At 34.8% G+C, this 24,570-nt stretch overlaps 1 protein-coding gene across 1 annotated transcript in view; it reads left to right on the top strand.

Moving 5' to 3' along the window:
- CFAP54 (cilia and flagella associated protein 54) overlaps window positions 1-24,570 on the top strand; it is a 107,358-nt gene that overhangs the window by 61,026 nt on the left and 21,762 nt on the right. The window contains exons 45-57 of the mRNA XM_056482515.1: window positions 305-371; window positions 2,214-2,396; window positions 4,810-4,896; window positions 5,857-5,979; window positions 6,865-6,918; window positions 8,254-8,470; window positions 8,819-8,913; window positions 10,439-10,608; window positions 15,765-15,867; window positions 17,263-17,401; window positions 18,314-18,471; window positions 18,674-18,859; window positions 20,030-20,156. Coding sequence (XP_056338490.1) covers window positions 305-371; window positions 2,214-2,396; window positions 4,810-4,896; window positions 5,857-5,979; window positions 6,865-6,918; window positions 8,254-8,470; window positions 8,819-8,913; window positions 10,439-10,608; window positions 15,765-15,867; window positions 17,263-17,401; window positions 18,314-18,471; window positions 18,674-18,859; window positions 20,030-20,156 — 1,709 coding nt within the window. The remainder of the gene's footprint in view (window positions 1-304; window positions 372-2,213; window positions 2,397-4,809; window positions 4,897-5,856; window positions 5,980-6,864; window positions 6,919-8,253; window positions 8,471-8,818; window positions 8,914-10,438; window positions 10,609-15,764; window positions 15,868-17,262; window positions 17,402-18,313; window positions 18,472-18,673; window positions 18,860-20,029; window positions 20,157-24,570) is intronic.

Below are 24,570 nucleotides of genomic sequence, written 5' to 3'. Positions count from 1 at the left end.
TGGAAAGAATACACACTTGAAGTGTGAGTAGCTTAATCTGCTTTATCTTTCAAGTTTTGTATGAGATGGAGTTTGCCCTTAGATTGCCTGTGTCTCTCCTTTAAGATTGAAGATAATGTAGACAACTCCCTTTGTCTAGGTATGTCTCTGGTCAAATGTGTCTTTGCATGGTGTGGCCGAGCACCTATTTAGAAACAGGCAGTTGTTTACCAGTAGGAGAAACATCTAGATTAAACTAAAAACCCAAGGATTTAAATAATTTATATGGATGGGTACATTTGTATAATTATTTGTTGTGCTTTAGGTATATAACAACATCACAGATGAGATTAAGAAGAAAATACTGCTATTTTTCTGCGATACTTTTTAAGGTAAGAATGTAATTTCAGTTCAAATTCATGAAGTTAATAAATTGCTTCTAAAATGACCCTCTGTTAAAATAATTCTCTTTTTGTTTTGTTTCTCTTTTTGGTTGTAAAAGAAAAATGGAGATCAGAGATAGTTGACAATTTATGCATATTAGATACAATGTTTTTATTCTTTGGTTTTTAACATTATTTCTGTATTATAGCCTAAAAGTTATCACTTCAATAGGAGGTGAGAGTGTCTCAGAGAAAAAATACTGAAAAGAGAAGATGACTAAAACATTTGATAGTCAAATGTATTTTTCTCCTCTTTAAGTACTCTGTTCAGGAAGAGCTGGATGGCATCAACAACAGGAGAGTGCTCTCTTTTAAATCTGTAGAGTCTTCACAGTTGTCTTAAATTTTTGACCAAGAGCACAGACTCTTTAGAAAAAAAGAAAATTTTGAATCCTTTTTTGCACTGAAAAATATTAGTTTGTAATACTGAAACCTCAGCTCTATAATAAGTTTTCTCTAAAGCCAGAATATTAAAAAATGATCCAATTTCACTCACAAAGAAAATAAGATCATTAAAATGAAGTTTGCAGACTTTCAGAAAAAATACCTATAGAGAAAAAAAAAATCCGTTTACTTTTAAATGGAAGTGAAGATGCCAATAGCAAAAGTAGTACAGAAAAATAAACTGCAGAATACTCTGCCAGTTATACTCTCCCGGGACCAATGATTACTCATCCCAGTGCAGCTTCAGGAAGTTATCTGGCTTTTCCCAAAACCAATCAATGACACTCTGATATCTTGTGTGATGAGTGTGTCTGTGAGACCTGTCCTAGGCCACATTGGAAAACTTGCTAAATTCAACTTGCTAAGGGAGAACAAGTTGAAGAAACAAAGGTAAAGGGGAATTTTTACTTGCTTCTAGTACTGTAATTGCTGAACAATTACAAAGCTGAACAACGGTGATTCCTACTTTTGACAGAAATGGTAGCAAGCATTTGTTCCAGTTGTATAACAGTAGAAATAATTGTGACTTGACTGAAGTGGGTCTGATATTAATTGGGGTAGAAGCAGCTTGCAGGGTGATTTTCTTGAAAAATATAATCAATTACTGTCACTGTACTGCAAGAAGTTCAAGCCATAATTTGTTCCTTGAATTGGAAAGCTTTTATAACCTTGTTTAAATTCCACCTCTGGTGTAGGCTTTAGGCTTGTTAATATCTAAGATCTGAGTGTAAATGCAAATTTCTCTAGCATATCATTGCTAATTACACCAAGATAAACACAATTGGGAAGGAATATCCAACATCAGATACAGTGTTAGTATTCTTCCCTTTTTAAGAGAGAACATTTAAATGATTTCCTTGAATTTCATATTAGTTTTTCATTATATGATTTAAGCTGTGCTAGCTGACCTAGTTAAAGGTTGAACTAGAGTGAAACAAGCTTCTAACTGGCTTTAAAGTCAGCAACTCTCCCAGAAATTATTAAATTTCAAATAAGTTTTTAGTTACATGATTTAAGCTGCAGTAACTGATAAGCTGCACCACCTGACCTAGTTAAAGGTGAAACTAGGGTGAAACTAGCTTTTAACTGGCCTTAAAGTCAGCAGCTCTCCCAGAAATGATGTGGCTAGTAGACTATTAGACTATTTACAGTTTGTTTATTTCTCCATCAACTTCACACATAAAACATTTTCTCTGAAAATATTTCTCAATGTTGTGGCTGGAAACAGCTGAATAATTAAGGCATTGATGGAGTTGTGTTTATGAAGTAATCTACGAGTTGGAGTTTATAGTGTCTCACTAATAGCTGTACAACTTTTCAAAAATAATTCACTGTTATTACTTTCAGACCCTGTTTAGAGCTTCTCTTCCACATCCAACATCTGACTATGACTTTGTACAGTATGAAACAAATGTTCTTATTCCTGGTATTGACCTGTTCTCTGATCGCTACAGAGCTGATACCTCTACTGTAGTTGCAAGTCTGAATTTCATTATGTTTGAACTACATTATGCAAAACAAAATTTAATAGTAAGTATTATTTTTATGCTCTGGAAATGATTTGTAAGATGCCTAGTCTTACTTTTTTTGTCTCAGAACCTCTAGCAAAATACCCCTAAGGCTAGGTTCTGCGGCCCTTAAAACAAGGTATAGCTTGCTGCATATATGTTCTAGAAAGCACAGGAAAATTCCTTTATTTTAGAAGATGACAACACATGATTCATTTAGCTTAGGCATTTTAGGGGAAATTTTCTATTATATACTACTTAAAATACACTGTACAGAAAAATACTTTAAAAGCAGTATGTCCAGACTGCTTTCAATACTTTAATTTCCAGTAGATAAAAGTCCCTTCTGCCTTTCTTCTTTTCATGTTCTCTTATTCCACTGTATGAAGTATTTTTATAACTTCCCTCCTATGCTGCTGATATTTTTATTTCCTCCATTTAATATCTGACCATTTCCACTTTAATTTAGCTTCCTTCAACAGTGCAGTGCTGTACATTACAATAAATAGATTGAATTGATTACTAGTACTGGAAAAGGTGCAATGCTCTCTTTTTTTTAGTTTGGTCTTGTATGCACTAACAGAATTTCCTGTCAGGTGATTATTTTATATCTCTGTAAATCACACATGACATAAAACTCTCCAAATGAAAAAGCAGATAGATTTTTCCAGCTTTGATGAATTGAATCCACTTATGGCAAGGTCCTGCAAGGCACAGAGTCAATGCCAGGGAGGGGAAAAGATTGCAGGACTGGCAGCAGAGAGTAACAAAGGTTAGAAGGTAGAGAGGGAAGAGGAGTTAGACAGGAGGAGGCAGAAAGATGTTACCCATTTTTTGTCAGCAAGCCATTTGTTGGATTGATTTCTTTTGGATCTTCAGGCTAACTCCCATTGTTGCTTTATCCCATCCATGCTTTACTGGAGTTCACTTTGTTATTTGGCTTTGTGTAACTGTCCTTGCTATGGGAGATCCAGTAAAATCAAGGAGCAGACAATTACCTGGAACCAGAGGCACTTAATTTGACTGCTTGCTTCACATGGCTATGCAGATTTTTGATCCTTTCTGCACTTTTGCCAGCAGAACATAGATCCAAGTCATGGATCATGGTCAAAGCAATTGCAGTGTTAGCTGAATGAGAGCTTCATTTCCCTTGAATGCTTATTGTGTGGAGATATTTTGGATGGTGGGCACAAAGTTGATTTGATTTGACACTTAAATCAAAATACAAGATTCAAGATTTATTAAAAATAAAACTTCAAATACTCATTTTTTTGAACTACTTCAAATATCAGTAGGAAACTGTCTGGGTACAATTAACACATTTGCCTCAAGCATTTGTAATCCAAATTCAGAAGTATTAAGCTACATTATGGAAACTTAAAGTGAATCTGACAAAAAATCTAACAATGCTGCTAGCATTTTCTAAGCTTGGGGACATTTTAAAGTGAAGAAAAATGTAACAGCTGAACAGTAATTAAATTTTAGAAGTTCTTTCATTTTCAATAAACACATAAATCTGTTGGGAAGGAATCTGCTTTTTCTGAAATATTGTATAACAACAGATCAAAGAATCATAGAATGTTTAGGGTTGGAAGAGACATTTAAAGATCATGTAGTCCAAACCTCCCATGCCAAACCTCACACTTGCATGGTTGGGGCATCCACAAGTTCACTGGGTAACCTGGTCCACTGTCTCACCATCCTCACAGTAAAGAACTTCCTCCTAAAATTTAACCTAGATTTCCCCTCTTTCACTTTGTAGCCATTACTCCTTGTCCTATCACTACAGTTCCTGATAAAAAGTCCTCTCCATCTTCCCTGCAGGCCCTCTTCAGATACTGGAAGGATATACAGTGTCTCTGTACTTTAATAGAGCTCAGTTTATTTTTTTTTTTTTGTTAGTTGACCCTACAAAAAAATTTCTATTTAAAAATGAATGTAAATAAATTTGTCAATAAGTCTCATCACTTTGTTTTACAGCTGGCATAATTTCACTTAGATAGTTGCAGGACTTAATTGTGTTTATTTTAAGAAGCGTACAGAATTCTACTATTCTGTTGGTTATATTGAAAAAAAAAATGGCCTCAAAATGCAGACAGTTTTAGAAATACCTTGTATCAACCTATTTTTGGTAGGTTTATTCAGTAGTGATGTAGTAAAAGACCCCACCTTAAACACAGAGAATAATTTGGACAAACTTCGCTTCCTACATTGTGAATCACACATAATGTAGTATCAGGGGTTAGCTTTAGCAAGCTGAAGAACTTTTTAACACTTTAATCTTTCAGAAAGCATAAGAGAAGTAGTGATGGTGTGTGATGGTCAAAGCAGTAATCTTATGTTATCTATATACTTTTGGTATGTGATGGCAACGTGTATTTCCATAATTGTAGCCTTATGATGTTAATGCTGCATGACCTACTATTTTGCTACAGATTTTACCTCTGTTCACATTATACCAATATATTGTATCTGAGATTTGTAAGGACCCAGCAAAATGTATTGAAGGAAGAATCCTCAAGGTAATCAAACAGACTTTCTCTTTCTCAAAACACATGGTTTTTCAAGTAAGTTTGAAAAACATTCAATTCTTTGTTAAATGTAGTCAATTTAATATTCATGTATTTCTACTGTTAAAAGTAATGCTTTAAAGTTCAGCTGATAGTAGGGGTACTTTCTAAGTGCAATTATTATTTATATTCTCAATTTTAGTAGCATGCAGAGTTATTTACACAGTTTTACTGTTAATTTCCTACATAGGCTGTTGAGTGCTTCTATAAATTCTTTCTACTCTGTTTAATGAAAGGGAGGTTTTTCTTTGGTCCAAACTTCTCACTTGGTATTTTTTATCTTGTTCCACTTTTCTTTTGAATGTTTTCTTAAGTGCAAAACATGAATGACAATTTTTTCCCCAAATGTTTACTTCTGGATTTGTTCTTACTATCATGGTAGAACAAGATTCCATAAAATCTAAGAACAGATTTTTGTCTTTTCACTAATATTCACCTTTATTTTTGTTGTTGTTTAAATAATTTGTGAGTTTTGGGTTTTTTTTTTTAAAGCAAATAAGTATCAAGAGTTAGAGTATTAAGAGTCAAAGTGATATTGGTTTTAGATATTTTCAGGAAATGCTGATATGGGTTAGGTAGAGTAGCTGAGCACTATGAGACTAAGATGAGTAAAATCTATAAAACAGATTTTGATAAGATCTTGGACAGGCAGGCAAAACTCTTCCAGATGAAGCAAGTTCTTTCCCTTTGTCAGGAGCAAGCTTTTAAAGAATTTTTTTTTAAAAGAGAAAGACCCATCTTTGAAATTATTCCCTATAATATATAAAAGATTTCTTTCCATTGAAGTTCATTCTCCATCAATGTACTATTGGTATCCAAATCTATTTGAAAATTACCTTTAAATACAGTTTATTTTGAGCAAGAAGAATAATGAATAACATTCACATCAAAGGATTTGTTAATTTTTCATAGATTAAAGTACTTGCAGATCTAGGATTTTTTATGGAGGCCTTTCATGAACTGTTTATGCTTATTTTGGGAGAGAGAATTCCATGGAAAATACCAGCAGGATACAGATATACTGAACAAATACAGGTAAACACCAGAAAAGTATGACATTGAAATGTAACAATCCATTTACTTTGTGAATCCTCACATATTCCAATCTGCAACTTCTTACACATACCTAAGAAATTCCTAAATTTCTTTCAATAGATAAATCAAATAGAAGGCTTTGGATGACATTAAAATCTCTCACTAAACAGTAGGAACAAAAATCAATTTTGAAACATGTGTTTTATACACTGAGTACTGCAGATACTACTGTAGAAAAAACAATTTATGATTTCATATGCAGGCATGAAAAGTATGGATAAAGCTGACATGGGGTCTTAACCCTGGAGAGGAGGGGCAGCCTCAGGAGATGCTGGGCCATAAGAGCTATTGCTGCCCATAGAGCCTTGAAACCCACATCACCCCAGGTCACTTTGATTTTCCCTCTTCCTGGTCATTAATGTGCTGCAAGGGTTGGAAGCTGTTAGAAATTGACCTGGACTTTTGTCTCACCTGTGAGCACACCTGGGCAGGCAGATCAGGTTATTGGGTAAATCTCCCCCATAACCATCCTTTCCTTGTTTCCCAAGCACATACCAAAATTTAATCCTGGATGAATGCAGTCAAGGTCTCCCTTATCTGAGTGGTGCTTTTGGGTAGGTCATATGACAAAACACTTCTGGACAGAGCACCAGGTGAAATTCAGCATAAACTGTAGGAAAAATTTCATCACCAAAAGCATTGTCAAGCATTAGACAAACTTCATGTTTGCTTTCTTTACCCTGTGTTGCAGACAGTGACACAGAGCAAATTGAGTTCCATTAGCTGATTTGAATGGATATTTCCCTTCTCCCACCTCTGTTAACTCATTGGTTTTATAGGCATATTGTAACACATTACTTTCTTTTGGTTTTGTCCATTTTACAGGCCTTACAGAAATTTGATTCCTCACAATCTCTCGTGACTGCTACAAATTTGCAGGTAAAAAAACCTGAAATAGTAAATGTTTTATGCTCTACATAAATACTTATTTCTCTGTATTAAGATAGGAATTATCCAGTTCAGAATATATCCTTATTATTTAAAAATGCAGTGAATAGAAGACATTCTTCTCAATGGATTACTATTTCCTAAATTTTAAATTTTATGGCTGACCTCTCAAGGGAAGGGCAGCTACCATTTTCACCATTTTTCAGATGAGAGATCTAATATGTACAAATCTGTGGCATTTCTGTGCAAAACACACTAATGGAATTATTCAGGCTTTGTTGTGATATGGAAGGTCAGGTGCTTTATCCTGCTAAAATATTGAGAGTATCAGGCTTTAAATGTTATAATTTCTATCAATTAAGAGTTGTCTTCATAGATTTGTCCTAATTCAGATGAGGGTTGAAATCCATTTCTGGGGGAAAAAGAAATTAAAATGATGACTCTATAAACCAGTCATTTTCTCATTTTTATTTAAAATCACCCATTCATCAATAACAACTTTTGTATTTTTCATTTTTAATAATTTCCTTTTATTAATCTTCTCACAGGTCCATTGAGCTGGTAGGGGTAGATATTAGCAGAATGTGAAAAAATTGTACCATTAAAACAAATTGGTAAATTAAACCCCCTATTTTTTCCCCTCCACTTTTCTCCCTTGTTTACAGTAAGCTTGTGTGTCTCCTACAAAAGCTGGTATTATAGGATGGAAATGAGAAATGTATCTTGACAGCTTTTTATCTCACAAGTTTCTGATCAATTTTGAAGTTGTACATTATCTTGAGCTTTTGATTTGGACACTTCACAGTGTATGTGGCGCTGTTACTAGTCTCATGATCTGGAAAATCTGTGTAGACTTTCAACTGCTAAATTTATTAATCTAAAGGAGACTACTGAACTCATGAGAAAACAAGGATGTATAATGAGTAACACAAAGAGTCTATGAAATGTGCTAAAATGATGTGATGCAAGAATTTTTTCCTTTCTTAACAACAGACTTTTAGTTGAGATTTTTGAACTACAGATTTACCTACAATGCAGAAAACTGCATTTCAGTGATAATAGTTATAACTTCATAGATGCACCTTCTGCTGTAAAACCAATATCCGAGGCTGTAGCAAGTGCTACTAAGGGTGAAGTTTGGAAAAAAAACCCCTCATCCATAATAAATGAGGATATACCTAATATTGTTCATGTTAATTTTTAATTTATGTCATTATTAATAATGCTTCTATTAATGCTTCTATTAATAGAAGCAGAGTATGTCTTGAACAAGAAAAATGTAAAATGTGTCATTTCAAATAATTCCAATGGTTAACCTTCTTATAGGTACTGGAAGATACATTTAATTGGAGCCTGTCTTTAACAGTGGTGCCACTGTGCAACCAACAAATTATGAATAAATTAACCTTAGCCAAAATGCATCTCATCATTTGTCTTTCTGCCACAATAAATAATATACCTGAAAAAGTTGAAAGAAATGTATATTCTGTTGACATCAACAGCTTGCCAGAGCCAAACAAAACTACAGCATCAACTGTAAAAGGTAATTATAAGGATGGTGGAAAATGTATTTATATTGTTTCAAGAATTTTTTTTTACTTTTAATTGCGTATGAATTAATGTCATGTTATGTTCAATATTAATTTTAAATGTTGCTGAAAAATTCAGTCATTATTGAAATAAGCATTAAGACTTGTTTTATTATTCTTCTACTATTGCTATTATTATTATTAATAATAATAATTATTATTATTTTGTTCCATTATTATTTATTTTGATGTTGAAAGTCCCAAATACAAGTCGAGAGAAAAAGTCTATGTTCTTCAAATTACTGAGAATGCTTTGGTTCTGCATTTGTTATCTGAAATTTTATCTGCAATGTATTTGACAGTTGATGCTGATCAGAGTTCAAGACAACAGGAACAGAGAGACAGAATGGTGTATCTTGTTCGCTGTAAAGATGAATTAAATATAGCCATGCTGAAGGTAATTTTGATTTTTAGGAGAAAGGGTTTAAGAAAATGCAGATTGATCCAAAAACATTGTTAATGCCTTCAATGTAACAGAAATTATGATGAGAGGATGGTATGAAAAAGGAGACAAAAAATTTCTGTTTCTGATTTTACTGTAGTCTTAGTAGGTCTGCCTGAAGTATTGACTATTTGGTCAACCATTTTTCATTTTTGATGCATCATTTTTCAAATGATGGGAAATACTTCCACAATCAGATCTCATTATGACTATTCCAGCATAAAGGGTAAAGACTGAATGGGATTTCAAGATAAAATAATCTCCTTCCAGGGGTTGCCATCTGTAGAACATGTCAGAGACTCTTTGATGGGGTAATATACTATACAAATAAAAAAAAAACATTCTCTACCATTCTCATATGTGGAATATTTCAAATTTTTCATGTTGCTCCTCCTCGTACTTTATTTTGAGGAAAACATACCACATTATTAGCTTCTTTGTTTGAAGGAGGTTGGTTTAGTTGCACTTTGTTTAATTGTAAAGTTTATGCTTGGTAGTTTCACATCACAAAAGGATCAAAATTAAGGGCTGACATATTCTTAATTCAGAGAGGTCTTCCACTTTGGAGTACCTGCTTTTGGCCATTGTTACAAGCAAAGTAATGCAAAAAGTACATCTGGAGAATGGAGGATGATTTTGTATGACAATTGGTATAGGTCATACCCTAGAAACTTGGAGGTTTTAGTAGAACTCAAAAATAACAACTTGAAAATAACTCAAGAACACTCATTTGAATTGAATAGGGCTCATTTAAGAGGCATAATATATTTCTTACTCTTGATTTTTCTTTAACTATTCTATTATTTTGGAGGGGTTTCTGTGGCTTGGGTTTTTTGTGTTTTGTTTTTTAAGTAGAACTCTGAATTTTGATCAAAGTAATGTATTGGATGATACAAACCTTTAAATTAATTTTTAATTCTGCTGAAAGCTCCACAGTCGTGCTTTAATTTAAAATTAACTTCTTTTTAGATATGTTTTTTACAGCTTTCTACAGATTTGTTGATCAGAAGGACTAAATTATAGTTGAACTTTTAGGAGACATACTGCACTCAAGGATGTCAAAATATAGCTAATAAAGAATGTGGTAACTTCTTTTGGTATCTCTAATGTTATTTTTAATATTGTATTTATTGTTTAAAATTACTAAGCACAGTGAGTAGTATAAAATTACCAAGTATAGGTATTAGTTAAAGAATGAGAAATTAGTGAGTAACATTGCTAAGCCTTAAAATACGTAGTTAAGCATGCATGGCAATAGTACAGGCACAGTTAAGATGTTGCTGATTTGAATATAATGATTCTGAAAACCTGAGAAAAGCAGAATTACCCACCCCATCCTCAGGTATGAAAAAGGCATATTGCACTTAAGTTGATTTATTTTAAGATGTAGTGATAGCAGGCTATACAGAAAAAAATATTTCTAAAGAAAATGTTTATTTCTTTATTTTTTGAAATCATACAAGCCTGTGTTCTTCTCTAGGGGATTTTGTTGACAGAAGCTGAAGAAAGTCTTAGCTGTCTTGTACAGGACATACAGGAAAAATATGATGGGGACATAACTCAGTATTCTGTGGAAGATTTAGAGGCTATTACTGAGGCCAAACTTGAACTTGCTTCCATTTCTCAGCAAAGATATCAAGCAGCTCTCAGGTAAGTAATGCTATGAACAATCTTATCTTGCACAGCATTGACCACCAGTGATTAAAAAATAATTTCTTAATTACTACACCAATATTGTAAATCTTAGTATTTATCTGTAACAACTCCATTAGGATATTTACAGATGTAAGATATGCAGGCATTTAATTCTTTTGTTATTGCTTTATTTTGCTCTCTACAAGATGATCAGTTATAAAGCCAGAGATTTAGTCGGTCCAGAGAATCAATTACGATTTCTCCATGAGATGTTTTTGTGACAAAGTGTTGGATAAAAACAAAATTGCAACCTTCATGGTTTTGGTTAAAGTCTGGATATGTTAGATCCTGTGTGTTCTTATAATTTTAAAGTGTACTATAGAGCATTAATGTTATCTCTGAATGACTGAATTCTACTTTGTTTGAGAATGCCTTGTATTTCTGTCCTAAAGGAACATTTCTTCTTGATGTACTTATTGGTTTCAAATCAAAATGTCAAATTTTTTTTTTAAATTTTCAAAATTACAGTAAATAAAAAGAATTGAAGTAAACGTTAGCATGTTAGAATTGATTTTAGCAGCATTGGTTATATAGTTAGTGATAGTGTCTAAATACTGTTGTATTATCTCTATGGCAGAATTATCTCCATGTATCTGTATATATGTGCCTCTCCAAATTAGCATTCCCAACTTCTGTGATTTTTTTAAAATTTTTTTTAGATTCTGATTTCTGTTGGGGAATTTAATGAAGTTACAGTTTTTAATGTTCTTGGAATATACTGGACATACAGAAATATATTAACTCTTTGTAGATGGTAAATTCCAAGCATTGTTTTGGTCTTTCAGCTAGGAGGATTCATCTGTTTAGCATACCTGTAATTTTACATTAATTTGTGTAAGGATATTAGTTTAACAATGCATCTTTTATCCAGTGTGAAACTCTTTTTATCTAATATTTTATTAGAGGGAAAAACCTTTGAGTGTACACATTGCTAACTACAAATAGAGCATACTCAGGTGTATCCATCACCTGTCAGACTAGATTGAGATTTGGTACAATCAGTATTGTAATCAGTATTTCTAATGTTTGTTAGGTCTAATCTAACTAAACACACCAGAATTGCTACAATGAATCTTATATCACAGTAAGCTTCAAAAAAGAGGAAAAAAAAAAACTGTATTGTTAAAATAATGGTGAAGATTGCTGAATAAGTGGTAGGTGATCATCAGGCCAATAGATAAATCAGTCTTAGTGAGATTTTTTACCCAATCAAAAAACCTGGTTTATTCTATGACAAAACAAGCCACCTTCCATCTCTTAGCTCTCTTAGCTGAATGAAAACTCTCCAAATCAATACCTTTTAAATAGTACAACCTCTTTTGCATTGTTATGGTACAGCAATAGAAATATTTAACAAGGGCAAGAGCTTCACAGTGCTGTATAGACTACTGAACTGAAAACAGTAACAGTCTGCAATGTGGTCCTTCCCCCAGGTTTTGTGTATGCTATTTCAGAAGAATGCAGTTTGCCAAAAATTCAGACATTAGGACTGTAATCATTTAGCAATAATGTCATTAGTGAAGATGCAAAGTAAGAACTTGTAGGTTATTTGTGGACATTTCTCATAATTAAATACAAATATTTTTAGTGCTTTTTGAATTAGATTAATTTGCTATAAATTGTCAAGGAGAAATCCACCAATCACGGACAGTCACCTCATCATAATTTTGAATGTCCTGAATTTTATAAGGTCACTGTTCTAGTAACCAAGGAGCAGTATGCATATGTAGGAAATATCATGTTAATAGCTTGATACTAGGTTTAGTAAAACCTGCATTAGTACAGTCCTGTCTCAGACATTCTCTCCCTGCTGAGCTGGTTCTAGGATATGCAAGACATTTCAACACAGCACCCTTCATTTTGCCATGCAGTTTATATCCTGGAGTCTGGTTTCTCTGATGGTTTATAACTTGCCTCAGATTGAAGAAACTTTAGAATGTTGAGGATTTCAATGGATGTCAAATATTTTATAGATCACCTTTTTGTGACTCTCAGATTTTTGATGGGTGTTTGTTTCGTGGGTCTTGATATATTGAAAGTGGTTAGTAGCAGAGAAAAAACCCCATCAAAAAACAAAGTAAGAGTTTGGGGTTTTTTAACCTTTTTTGCAGTTTTATTGCACTACCATGGAAACTGCTGATGTGTCTGCCTCAGATACAAATGAAACATTTCTTCAGACAGCTGAATGTTTCCTGCCTGCCAGCCTAGAAATCAAACTTTGCATGATATTACAGAAATTCATCTTTTTTTTTTTCCTTTGGCAAAATGACCTAGTGGTGAAATTGTTATAGTCAGCTGTACTTTCCTATTTTGATCATCTTGTCACTTTCTGATTCAGCTGATAAAAGGATGTGTATTTTGTCAAGGAAAATATATAGACACATCACTCTTGTTGACAGCTGAAGAGGGTCACAAAAATTTCATCAAGGGATTTCTGCATTACAAGCTTCTGTCTTGCAAAAAAAATGTATGCTTCAGAATAAGTTTATGTATAGGACTAATCCCATTGATCTCAAGGAGAGTACTTACATGGTATCTGTCCTATAAATGTGAGCTTTTTAATTACCCAAATTGTGCTTGTCTGTTTATGTGAATAAATTGTGACTTAAAACAAGGCATATATGAATCTTTGGGCTTGTGGTGTATATTTTACTTAAGAAATGTATGTGTAAGCATGTAGGTAAAAATAGCCTTATTTTCAACATTGCTAAATGTTGTCAGGAGCAGTTAACTCGAGGCAGTGATGCTGATGAATTTAGGTTAATATTAGTTAATAGCCTGTATATAGTCTAAGGTGCTGTACCTTCTCCAAGGTATTTGAGATGTGATAGCACCTCTAGCAATGTTTTAAGAAAAGTCAGATTTTGCTGTAATTTTAATTTTGATGCCTGGTTTCAGGAGAGAACTATTAAAAAAGGAAAAGCAGTTGGGGCACATCATTGCATTATCCTTATTTTCTGTTTGGTTTTATAAGCAAATTCTGTTTCACCTTTTCCATTGTTAGAGACAAACTTATCATCAAATTCAACATTGATTTATTCTGTTTTCATTCTGTTGAATAAAACTGAGGTAAAGGGATGATGAAGGAGATTCATGAGGATTGAATTCTGTAAGGTAAACCCAAGATATTAATGGCTTTGGTTCTCATTGTTACTTTGGGGTCTAGTTGTGCTGAATTGGTGTAATCCATCCAGGTCTGCATCACAAAAACAGCAAGGAGGATAGAATCAGAAATGACAGGAAGGTTTTAACTGCTCTCTTATCTTAACAGGAGGTCATCCATCCTGTGGTTATACATATGTTGACAGAGTAATGTGTGCAATTTAGAAGCAGTGCAGCTCTTGTTCAGAATTCTTTGTACAAGATCTTTGCCTTTACAACCATTAGTCTAGAACATCTCAAAAGCAGTAAATTCACACAGACCCTGAATCTCTCTTGCATTAAAAGCTCTTTGCATTGTTCTGGAAGAGTAAAAAGGACCTTAAAGTGTTAATAATTATGTTCTCATTTTTTTCATATGCTTTGTAATAGCCAGTCTCTATGGAAAGAGAGTCTATGTAAAAAGCCAGCATAGATAAGAACTTTGGTTATGCATTTTTAACAATTAACCTGCTGAAAAAAAAAGTGGTGAGCTAGGCATACTCTCTGGTACCTTAGAATTATTAGAAAAATGTTTCTGTGGGCAGAGAACATCTAGAACTGTAAAAAAAGCCCAAGCAAACAACCCCCAAAACCAAACTCAAAAATGTTTTAGAGAAGATGTAGGAAAGTTAAGATTTACAGACACAGAGGAAAATATACAATTGGGAGAAAACAATACAAAGAGACATTGATTTTGGCAATCCCCAGAATATTTTGAGTAGTGTGTTCTCTGGACAGCAATTCCTATTATGAAAAAGATCTTCTGTCTATGATGGCTTCACAGATGTCCTCATATCATCAAATAAATGTATTCACAAAGTCTGCTACTGTAGATACACATTTTGTGTATCTACATGTACATGTAATGAAAATGGAACATTATCTGAGTGTATCTGAGTGCTTATAAAGACAGCAAAAAAAGAAAAAACCCAGTAGTTCATATTTTAAGAAACCTGAAAATATTTTGAGATCTAAGCCTATCATTTTTTAACAGGTAGGGTTGAATGCTGCACAGTCCTGATGGTGTCTGTATTTTTGTAAGGTGCTGTTCAGAGTTCAGTGCTGTCCAGAAAAGAATTTAGGGTATGAGGTGGGGAGTACAGTAGATGCAATGTCATGTGATTCATGTGATTTCTTACTGATGAAGCTTTACCTCATCACCTTGGTGGTGTTTACTAAGATCCTGTGAATATTTGGCCATGTGGATTTAACAGAAGGATTAATGAATATTAATGGAAAAGTTTTAAAGAGAAAGGTATTAACCTTAGTTATGGATTATATAGAACACCCTTAATATATCTTGGAATTTTCAGTATTTTTACATCTTCTAATTTCTCAGAACTCATCCCTGAAGACAGATACACCACGGTTGGTCTTGATCTAGTGATTTGACTAGATCTAAAAGTTGGACTTGGACAATCTTAGAGGTCTTTGCCAGCCAAAATGATTCTATGATTCTGTGTGTAACTGGAAATTATAATGAGGTTCTGTTTTGATTGCTCCAACAGAATATGATATATTTTAGCTTATATGCTATTGATAGACTAGTAGAATCATTAGGGTTGGAAGAGACATTGAGCTAATCAAGTCCAACCGTCAGCCCAGCATCACCACTGTGACCCCTAGACCACTAAATTGTATCACCCAGATCCAGATGCCTCCAGGCATGGTGACCCCACCACCTCCTTGGGAAGCCTATTCCAAGGTCTCACCACCCTAACAGTGAAATATTAGCACTTTATGTCTGTTATTGGCAAAACTTTTTCTCTTACTGCTGTTTTGTTACTTTCATAATGCAGTGCCTACAAATTCAGAAAATAATCTGACTGCAATCTTGTTTTACTGAAGCAAAAATTGGTAATTGGTGGTTTACATCTCTGGCTTAGTAAAAAATGAAGTATCTGTTTTAATAAAATCATAAAGTGGCAAATATAATTAGTATTTTAAAATAATATTTCTCTATACCACAGTGTTGCTTGGGCTTTCTCTGCAATTCGACTTCTCCAAGATGCAAGAGTTTTTAGCACGGACGTGGCACATTGTCAGGAAGAAAAGGATGAAAGGGAGTGTTTGGTATGTGTGGGTATTTGTTTTAAGCTTATCTTTCTTTGCATATGAATCTTTCTTGTATTAAGTGTTGATAATATTAGAACATAGCAGTCATTTGTATTATGTGGTTACCATTAACAAGGGGAAGAAATGATCTTTGACACGCTTCGGATACCTGCTTGCTTGTAGGTGTGCTCAGTGTGTGTGTAATCATCATTATCATTTGTATGAGGTTAGGAGTTACAGTTTTTATTTCTATTACTCTCAAATGGCAGGACTGAAAATCTTCTTTTGTTTGAAACCTCCCAAACAAAAAGGAAGTGAAAAACTTAGCTATCAGTTGAAAATTTTATATTATTCAGTTAAGGTACTTTGATTGAGAACTGAATTCTCTTTCAAAGAGCCAGATAGACTGTTTCACACCATTGCTGTGTTCCACATGATTTCAGCTGACTTCTGTTGTCCAGCACATAGGGATTCTGGCCTCTGCTTTGGAAAGCCTGTTGGTCACACACCACAGTCACTCTTGAGTGCACAGTGAGTCAAACTGACCCACATGGACGGAGCAATTGAACAGTGAGATTTTGCAAGGTCTATTGAGACTGGACTTTTTTGAATGCATTGTAATTATTTTACAATGTGTTGCATATCAGGGGCTTCTGTCTCTCTGCACTTGCTCCTCTCTTCTCTTAGGATGGTTCTGAGTAACTGAGCCATAGGTATTTTTTTCCTCATTTGATTCAGTGCAAGTCAGTCATCATGATTTTTTGTACAAGTAAAATAGAGGTGGTGCATTGTCCAAGAATTGCTTGCTGAAGCAAATAGATGAACATGGACTGTAGAATTTTATTAATAGAAAGGCTGATTAGAATATGTGAAGATAGCGCAAGGAGTTGAGCTGAGAATTCTCACAAACACTTGCTGTACAACATTATGCTTATTATTGTTCCTGAACACCAGAAACAAAAAAACTAGAAAGCAAAAACTAAGAATTTCTTTCTAGTCATTATTGAGATACCAGAATTTGATACTGATCCTGCTCTACAATTAGACTTTTATGTAACTTAGAATTTAGTGTAATGCTCCTGTTTGAGTGGAATAAAATCCAAACTCTTGGAATTATTCTTCATAACAAATATAGTATGTAGATATATTTATGGAGTCTCACATATAAAGTGGTTTAATATTCAATGCTTAAAATTATTTTATATATATAAAAATTTAAATAATAAATGGCCTCCTAATATTAAAAATATGTATCTACCCTTCAAATTTACTTCTGTTTACAATGTTACTATTATTTGTCTCAAATATATTTGTCTCAATTAAATTTTTTTTTAAACTGATGCTGTCCTGTTGCCTTGTTTGTAGTAAAGTATGTTACTCAGAAACATTTTCCTTGCTTTTGGGACTTACTAGGAGTCCACCACTGAAGGTACTCAGCTCCCTCCCCATGTAACAGCACAAGGGCACGTGAATGTACATTTGTGGCTGAGGTGTCGAGCAATGTTAGTGACTGCACTCGTGACACAGATACATGGTGTTGGTAGTATGAAAGGTACTACACTTTCTTGCTTAGATTTTGGGGTTATAATGGGCAAATGAGCCTATATAGAAACAATTCTTATTCACAGTTAAAAAATACTAACGTTAATTCTGGGGCTGTATGGTCACTGAACAATTATTTTTATTAAGTTCATCCAATCCAATAAGGAAAATATATTTATGAGCACATTCTCTCCTAGAGCATGTAAACGGAAAGTATTATATTAATTTTCATTAAATGGTCATTATCTTCTGATAATTGTGTCTAAAAGTTTAAAATGTTCTAGTGTAATTAAGAAAGTATGGTTGATTTAAAGTATGCTGTTGCTTCTGGTTTTAAAAGTCTCAACAATTTTTTTGCTTTCTATATCTCCAATAAATTAAATATCCCTACATAGCTCCTAAAAATGTTCTAGGTTGTTTTTTAAAAGATTTAGGAGAGATATTGCAAAATATATTTTTTGAAGTTTGGTTATGAATAAAATTTTTTTCATTCCTTGGCTCTATGAACAACTCTGATGCTCACTTAAGCATCAAAATCAGTCTAAGTCTGTTGCCAAACTCTTACTTAATCAGTTCTGGATAATTTCTCTGAATTCTGTTACTATTTTGCATTCGTAAGTAAAATCAGACTTTTGAAAAAGTAGAACAGATCTGAAGCACCATAATATTTATGTTGGTGGTTTGCATAAAATGCATGCATTTGGATGAAGTGGAGTTTAGAAACTAAGTGTTTTTTCTTTCTTTAAAAGAAAGTAAGAAAAAGTGAAAGTAAATTTGACACAAAATTGATGAAATGGTATATGTGCAATGTGGAATTCATAACGTCCTATTTTCTGTAACTTTTAGTGCAGAAATACTTAAGAATGGTAGAACATACAATAGTATTTTCTATTGTATTTTTATTATTCATGTATTCTTTTAGGAAAGGCTGTGGCTGAGCGCAGAAATGTGATAGAAGAAGTTATTTTAGAGGCAGAAGCCTTTGGTGATATTGAGACTCAGGCTGAAGTGATGGTGCAAGCTGCTATTCTTGACCTGCGAGAAAGACGTCCTGTGGCAGACATTAAACATCTTCTGCAGGTTTGAATGCAAAGGAAAAAACCCTTCTCTTTTCTTTGATGTGTTTTTTGTGTAGTCAGTACAGCTGATGGCAGCATTAAATAAGCTTGAAACAGTGCCTCTAAAATAGATTTTTTTTTTTTTTTCACTTTTCATGATTTGTCCTCATAAATAGACAGGAAGATAGTAACTACTTTGGTTTATGTTGTCTATGTCCAAACAGAAAATCATCAGTTTACTCCAGGAAGATGCATTTATTTCCCTGCCAGCTTCTTTGACTCTTGTGAAAAGTGTGCTTCTGCTGACAGACATACTGCCACTGAAAATAGTAGAAGATTTAGAACACTGCTCTTCTGCAGTGGAACCATTAAACTTGCTTGTTTTGGCTCATGAGCTTACCATTAAAGCAGTAAGTACATGTCAGTACATTTCCAAATCCTTCCAACAGCTTTAATTATTTATCCTGGAGGCTATTTTATCAGTTATTAAAAAGGGCTATTCCTAGTAACTGATCAGTTTTATCTACATTAGAATAGTGTAAAGAAGTCATTCATCTTACCAAACTCTATCCATACTCATCATGCATGCTCACATGTAGACTGGTATTTTCACAGAATTTAAAATTATTGAATAGTTTCAAAATACACATGCAGATGTGAAAAAGAAATAGGTATTTTGACTTTTAAAGACATGCAGAACACTCACTTATGAGGGACATGCTCATACTCAACATCTCAGGGGAATGTAGATCTCATTAAATTCCTAACTCTTAAGCATCCAAGAACTTAGTATTCTGTCTTAGAATAATTTGAATCAGGACAATCTATTTAAAGTAGTATGATATTTTCGGTTGATGGATTGTTACAATTGGTATGAAGAAATATTTTCCATGTAAATATGTAATTAAAAAAATAAATCTAAGGACATGAACTTTGTGAGAGTACTAAACCTTTTACTTATTTGGGATCCAAAAATGGATAGGGATTTTTATCGGAACTTGGTACAGGTTACAGAGAAAAGTTTTTAGATCAAACTCTTTCCTCATATTTTCTAAAACAGAAGTTTAATCCATTGAAGTATTTATTTCCCTAAGTAAAAAAAAAAATCATATGAATCATTTCAGACTCAAACTTCCAACTGTGAGACTTGCTAGCCTTCAAGTGACTTGACACTTTACAGTGTCTCCATGAATGAAAGGTTTGACTGGCCCCTACATGCTGATTTCTTTTTCTTTTCTGGCCTTTGCTAGATGTCAGATTTCTTTGTAGGAATGACAGTTTCTTTCCGGGGGTTTGGTTACTTGTGAGATCTATTTCTTAAGGACTGATTTTAGGGAATTTTCTTTTAAAAACCAAAGCCTAAGGTTACTGAATTCAATGAAGAGTTCATTAAAAATGTTTGTTTGCATCACAAAACTCTCCTGCAAGACAAGTACAAAGTAAAGGAATTCAGGAATACTGAATCCTTTTCTAGTGCTCTTTTCAAGAAACTTCAGTTTTGCAATACCTAACTTACTTTTTCAAACTGCTGTTTGATTTGCTGTCTGCAACTCTATTTTACTGAGCATACTCTTTCATAGATTTTTGATTGTGGTGAGCCCATTGAACAGCAGATGGAAGACAGTACATTGTCTTGTGTGGTCTTACCCATGAAGAATATCTACCTGCCACATATTAACTTGCTAGCCCAAGTCAAAATGAAAATTGGTAAGAAAAACACAACTCATTATTAGTTTTAAGTTTTAGTTAATTTTCACTTATATTTTATGAATGGGTTGATTGGTGTAGCTTGGGCTTCTTTTGAGTGGCCTAGGTAAACCTCAATGGCATCATACAATAGTGAAACAATATTATAGTTTTGTATTTATATCCAGTTGTTGCCCGATGCCCCAAAAAGAACACAAACTAACAGAGTTAGTTTATGCGGTGCTTTATTCAGGGCCCGGGGAACCTGCGGACTAGCGTCCAAAGTCAGGATCCCACAGTTCCCTTTTTCCATCAGGTTTTTATACCTTTTTACAAAATGGTCTACTTGCCAAAGTACACATTCTTCAAGACAATACAGATACATAAATCTTGTAGATATTATTCTTAAAAGTTATAAATTCTGTATGCTTGTCTACTCAGAACTATAGGCTACCCCCCTTAATCCCCCCTTGCATGTTTTCCCATCACCAGAACCCTTTATTTATTATTATACTTTAGCCTTATCTTGTAAGTTTCTAAATGTTCTATATGCCCTACTGATTTCTTATTGTTTTCTCAGTTCTACATGTCCTATACGCCCTACTAATTTCTTTAACTATTGTTTCACAATGTTGGTTTCCAGGGCCTGTCCGAAAACTGCAGTTTTCTAAGCCTTAGCATGACTACTACTATATCTACATTAGTCCTTTTTCTCATTATTTCGGTATCAACTCCCCCCTTTTGAGCATTCTTCAGATTTTCTGCAAGGATGCTCAATTCTTCAAGTTATGGTTTCTATGTAGGATGGTGAGTCTTCCTTTCGAGTTGGCAGGATTACTTCTTTCCGGGTCAGTGCTCTCATAACACGTCGAGTATGAGTTCCTTCTCTGGCAATCATTCCTAAAAGACATCTATACATAATCATGCATACTACAATAATCAATACAATCATTATTACATATTGTACAATTGATGATATCCAACCAGAGACTTGGATTCCTAGGGAGCTAAACAGTGCTCCTACCCAATTATGTTCAGCTTCCTCCTGGACTTCATGCACTTTTGTTTCAATTTGTTCTAATTGACTTATGTCCTTTTCTACTTCTTTTGTGACATTTGGGATATGTATGCAGCAATGATCAATTTTTCCTTGGAGGTAACCACAGACTCCATGTTCTTTTAATAAAAGCAAATCTAATGCCATTTTATTTTGGATTGTCATTCTTGTCGTTGCCTGCAACTGTAAATTTAGATCCTTAAATCCTTTCTTTGTAACTGCGGCTAGCCTTTCAGTTTGTCCTAATAATTTGTACAGCATCTCCCGGTTTCTATATGTAGAAATTGGTGCAAACAAGGATTCCAGTACCCATCCAAATTTAACTCCTGATGAGGGTTCATGCCATTCATCTTCATCTCCCAGTCCTAGTTCTTCTGCTACTTCATTTGTTTCTCTCTTTGCTCGTGACTGCATCTCTTTCTGCGTTAATTTAGATTGTTTCCAAAAAGGACATAATGTGGGAACCCCTAAGGTAATTTGTGTTACAGGCCCGTCTAACGGTAAATGTGTTGTCCATTGTCTATGTCCCATAATCCATACTAAATTTCCTGGACTCCTGATAGTTGTATCCTTACAGCTCAAAGTTTTACCCTTCTGGTCCTGCGGGAAAGCTCTTCCTGGAATTGTATGGTTAAGTTTTCTACACTCACAACCCCATTTTATAAGCATTCTGACCGGTGCCCAACTAATTTGATTCCCTGGAGTGTCACAGGTGAGAATTTGGGTGCAGTTCCAATTTTCTTTTGTGGCACTCAAAGTTTTTGTAGAAGTGCTGGTTTTTGAGACTTCTGTGTAAGTGGCATTTCTGCTTCCCATCCATTGGACACACCAATTAACTTGTCCGATGTAACTATAATGTTCTAATATGCTGGGGCCCCATACTGTTTTCCAACTGTCCCACGAGGATTCCTGCCGGGACGAGTTCTGGCATATAATTTCATAATAGCTTTCATTTTTAGGTATTCTTTTCTTTTGCCAATGTGGTATAAAACATTCCCACTTAGCAGCATCTTCAGGTTTTACTTTTCCCCCTGCTACTAATTGAATTCCCCAATCCCTAATTTGTCCTAACCTTCCATGGCTAATTAGACAGTCCTTATAGGTTAATAATCTTAATGTTTCTCCAACCTTTTCCCATATTTCTTCAATTTCGATTTTATTTCGTAATTTTAATTCACAACTTCCATTCTCACCTCTTTTATTAGGGGTAGATTTCCTACTGGAATCACTCCCCAAGGGATTGGTTCCCCTGCAGCTTGTGGCAGAGGTAAACATGCTGTTATTTTTGATACGTTTTGTATTTGTCCAAAATCTCGAATTAACCCTGCTACTAAGTTTTGTTGTTCCTGGTTTCTCTGTAATGCCAAGCTTGTATCTCTCAATCCATCCCACATATCTACCCGTGCACTGACCGGTATTACCCGCACCGAGTACCCCCTTCGGGTTTTATTCTCTTTTAGAATACCTACATTTATGTCCTCATAATCAAAGCTTTCTCTAATCCACACAATGCATGAGAATTGTCCTACCTGATCAGCTTGCATATGAGACATTGTCAATGTGGTGTTACCTCTTTGCTGTTCCATATCCCAAAATGTCACGATTCCTTCTGTAAATACTTCGTCTGTGGTGATTTGTTTCCAGGTTACCTTTACTTCTTTTAATCCAGTTTTCTGGTTGTCAGAAAACAGACAGGTTAAATTTACTCCCGCACCTTCAGGCACCATTACATCTGGCTCCGGAACTGTAATTTTAACAAATGCTTCTCCCACCTGCATTATACAGACTAATGTTAAAAGAACTAAGTCCTTGCCCTGAACACCAGCTTTGTTGCTGACAGAGGCTGTACTTCCCATCTTGACGGGACCTTCTTGATTCGAGTGTAGTGAATCCAGTTTTCAATCCCTTGGACTTTCACTGCCGTGTAGGTAGTCATGATCACCTGGTGAGGACCGTCCCATACTTCTTTCAAGGGTTCCGTATTCCAGTTCTTCACATATACTTGATCTCCTGGCTGTATGTCATGAACAGGATTCTCCAAGGGCAGGGGCCGGTTCCACTGCAATGCTCCTCGCAGCGCTGTAAGGACTTTATTTAAAGACAAAATGTAACTCAACAATGCTTGATCTCCTACTAAGTGAGGGTCCCCTTTGTAAGTTGTAGCATGATATGGTTTGCCATACAAAATTTCGTATGGACTTACTCCTATTCTTTCTCTGGGTTTAATCCTGATTCTTAGCAAGGCTAGAGGTAGTGCCTGAGGCCACTGTATCTTTGCTTCCTGACAAATTTTCTTAATCTGCCCTTTTAATGTCTGATTCATTCGTTCTACTTGGCCACTAGATTGTGGTCTCCAGAGCGTGTGGAGATTCCGAACTATCCCTAACACTCTGGCTACCTCTTGGACTACTCTAGCTACAAAGTGAGGTCCTCTATCTGAGGACATCCCTAATGGGATTCCAAATCTAGGGATGATTTCCCGTAGTAAAGTTTTAATTACTTCCTTTGCCTGGTTAGTCCTGCATGGGAAGGCTTCTGGCCACCCTGAAAAGGTACACACATACACCAGTAAATAACGGTACCCTTGTGCTTTTGGTAGCTCTGAGAAATCTATTTGCCAATAGTTTCCTGGTTGCGGCCCCACTTGTAACTTTCCTAGTTGTATTTGCCTTCGTGTCACTGGGTTATTTTTAATACAGACTGGACACATGGCGTTAATCCGTTTTGCCATTGTTAACATCTGATTGGAAATCACCTTACGTTTTAAAAATTGTACCAATGCGTCTGCTCCCCAATGGCACTTGTTATGTTCGATTTCTAAAATTGTTTTCATTACTTTTGTTGGCAGTACAACCTGACCTTCAGCAGTGACATACCATCCTTTTTCGTTCTTCTGGGCCTGAACAAATTGAGCAAGCTTCTCTTCTTCTTGTGTATACCATGGTTTCTGCTTAAGAAAAGAAGTGGCAGGGTTAATTCGCACTGGCAATAAAGCTAATTGTGTCCATACCTCTCGAGCAACCTGTTTGGCAACTCTGTCAGCCAGCTTGTTTCCTTGGAACGCTTTTCCCTCTTCATTTTGATGTCCTTTTACATGCATCACTGCTACTGCCTGAGGTTTATGCACTGCTTCCAATAGTGCTAATATTTGTTCTTTGTGCTTAATTTCTGATCCTTGAGAATTCAACAGTCCTCTTTCTTTCCACAGTGCTCCATGTACATGTATTACTCCAAAGGCATATTTTGAATCAGTCCAAATGTTTACTCTTTTCTCCTGACTCAGTTCTAAGGCTTTTACCAGAGCTTGTATCTCGGCTTTCTGGGCTGAAGTTCCCGGAGTTAAAGCTCGAGCTTCTATTATTTGTGTCAAAGTCACTA

Source organism: Oenanthe melanoleuca, chromosome 1A (genome assembly GCF_029582105.1).
Source record: "Oenanthe melanoleuca isolate GR-GAL-2019-014 chromosome 1A, OMel1.0, whole genome shotgun sequence".
NCBI lineage: Eukaryota > Metazoa > Chordata > Aves > Passeriformes > Muscicapidae > Oenanthe > Oenanthe melanoleuca.
This window is presented reverse-complemented; position numbering and strand designations above follow the sequence as displayed.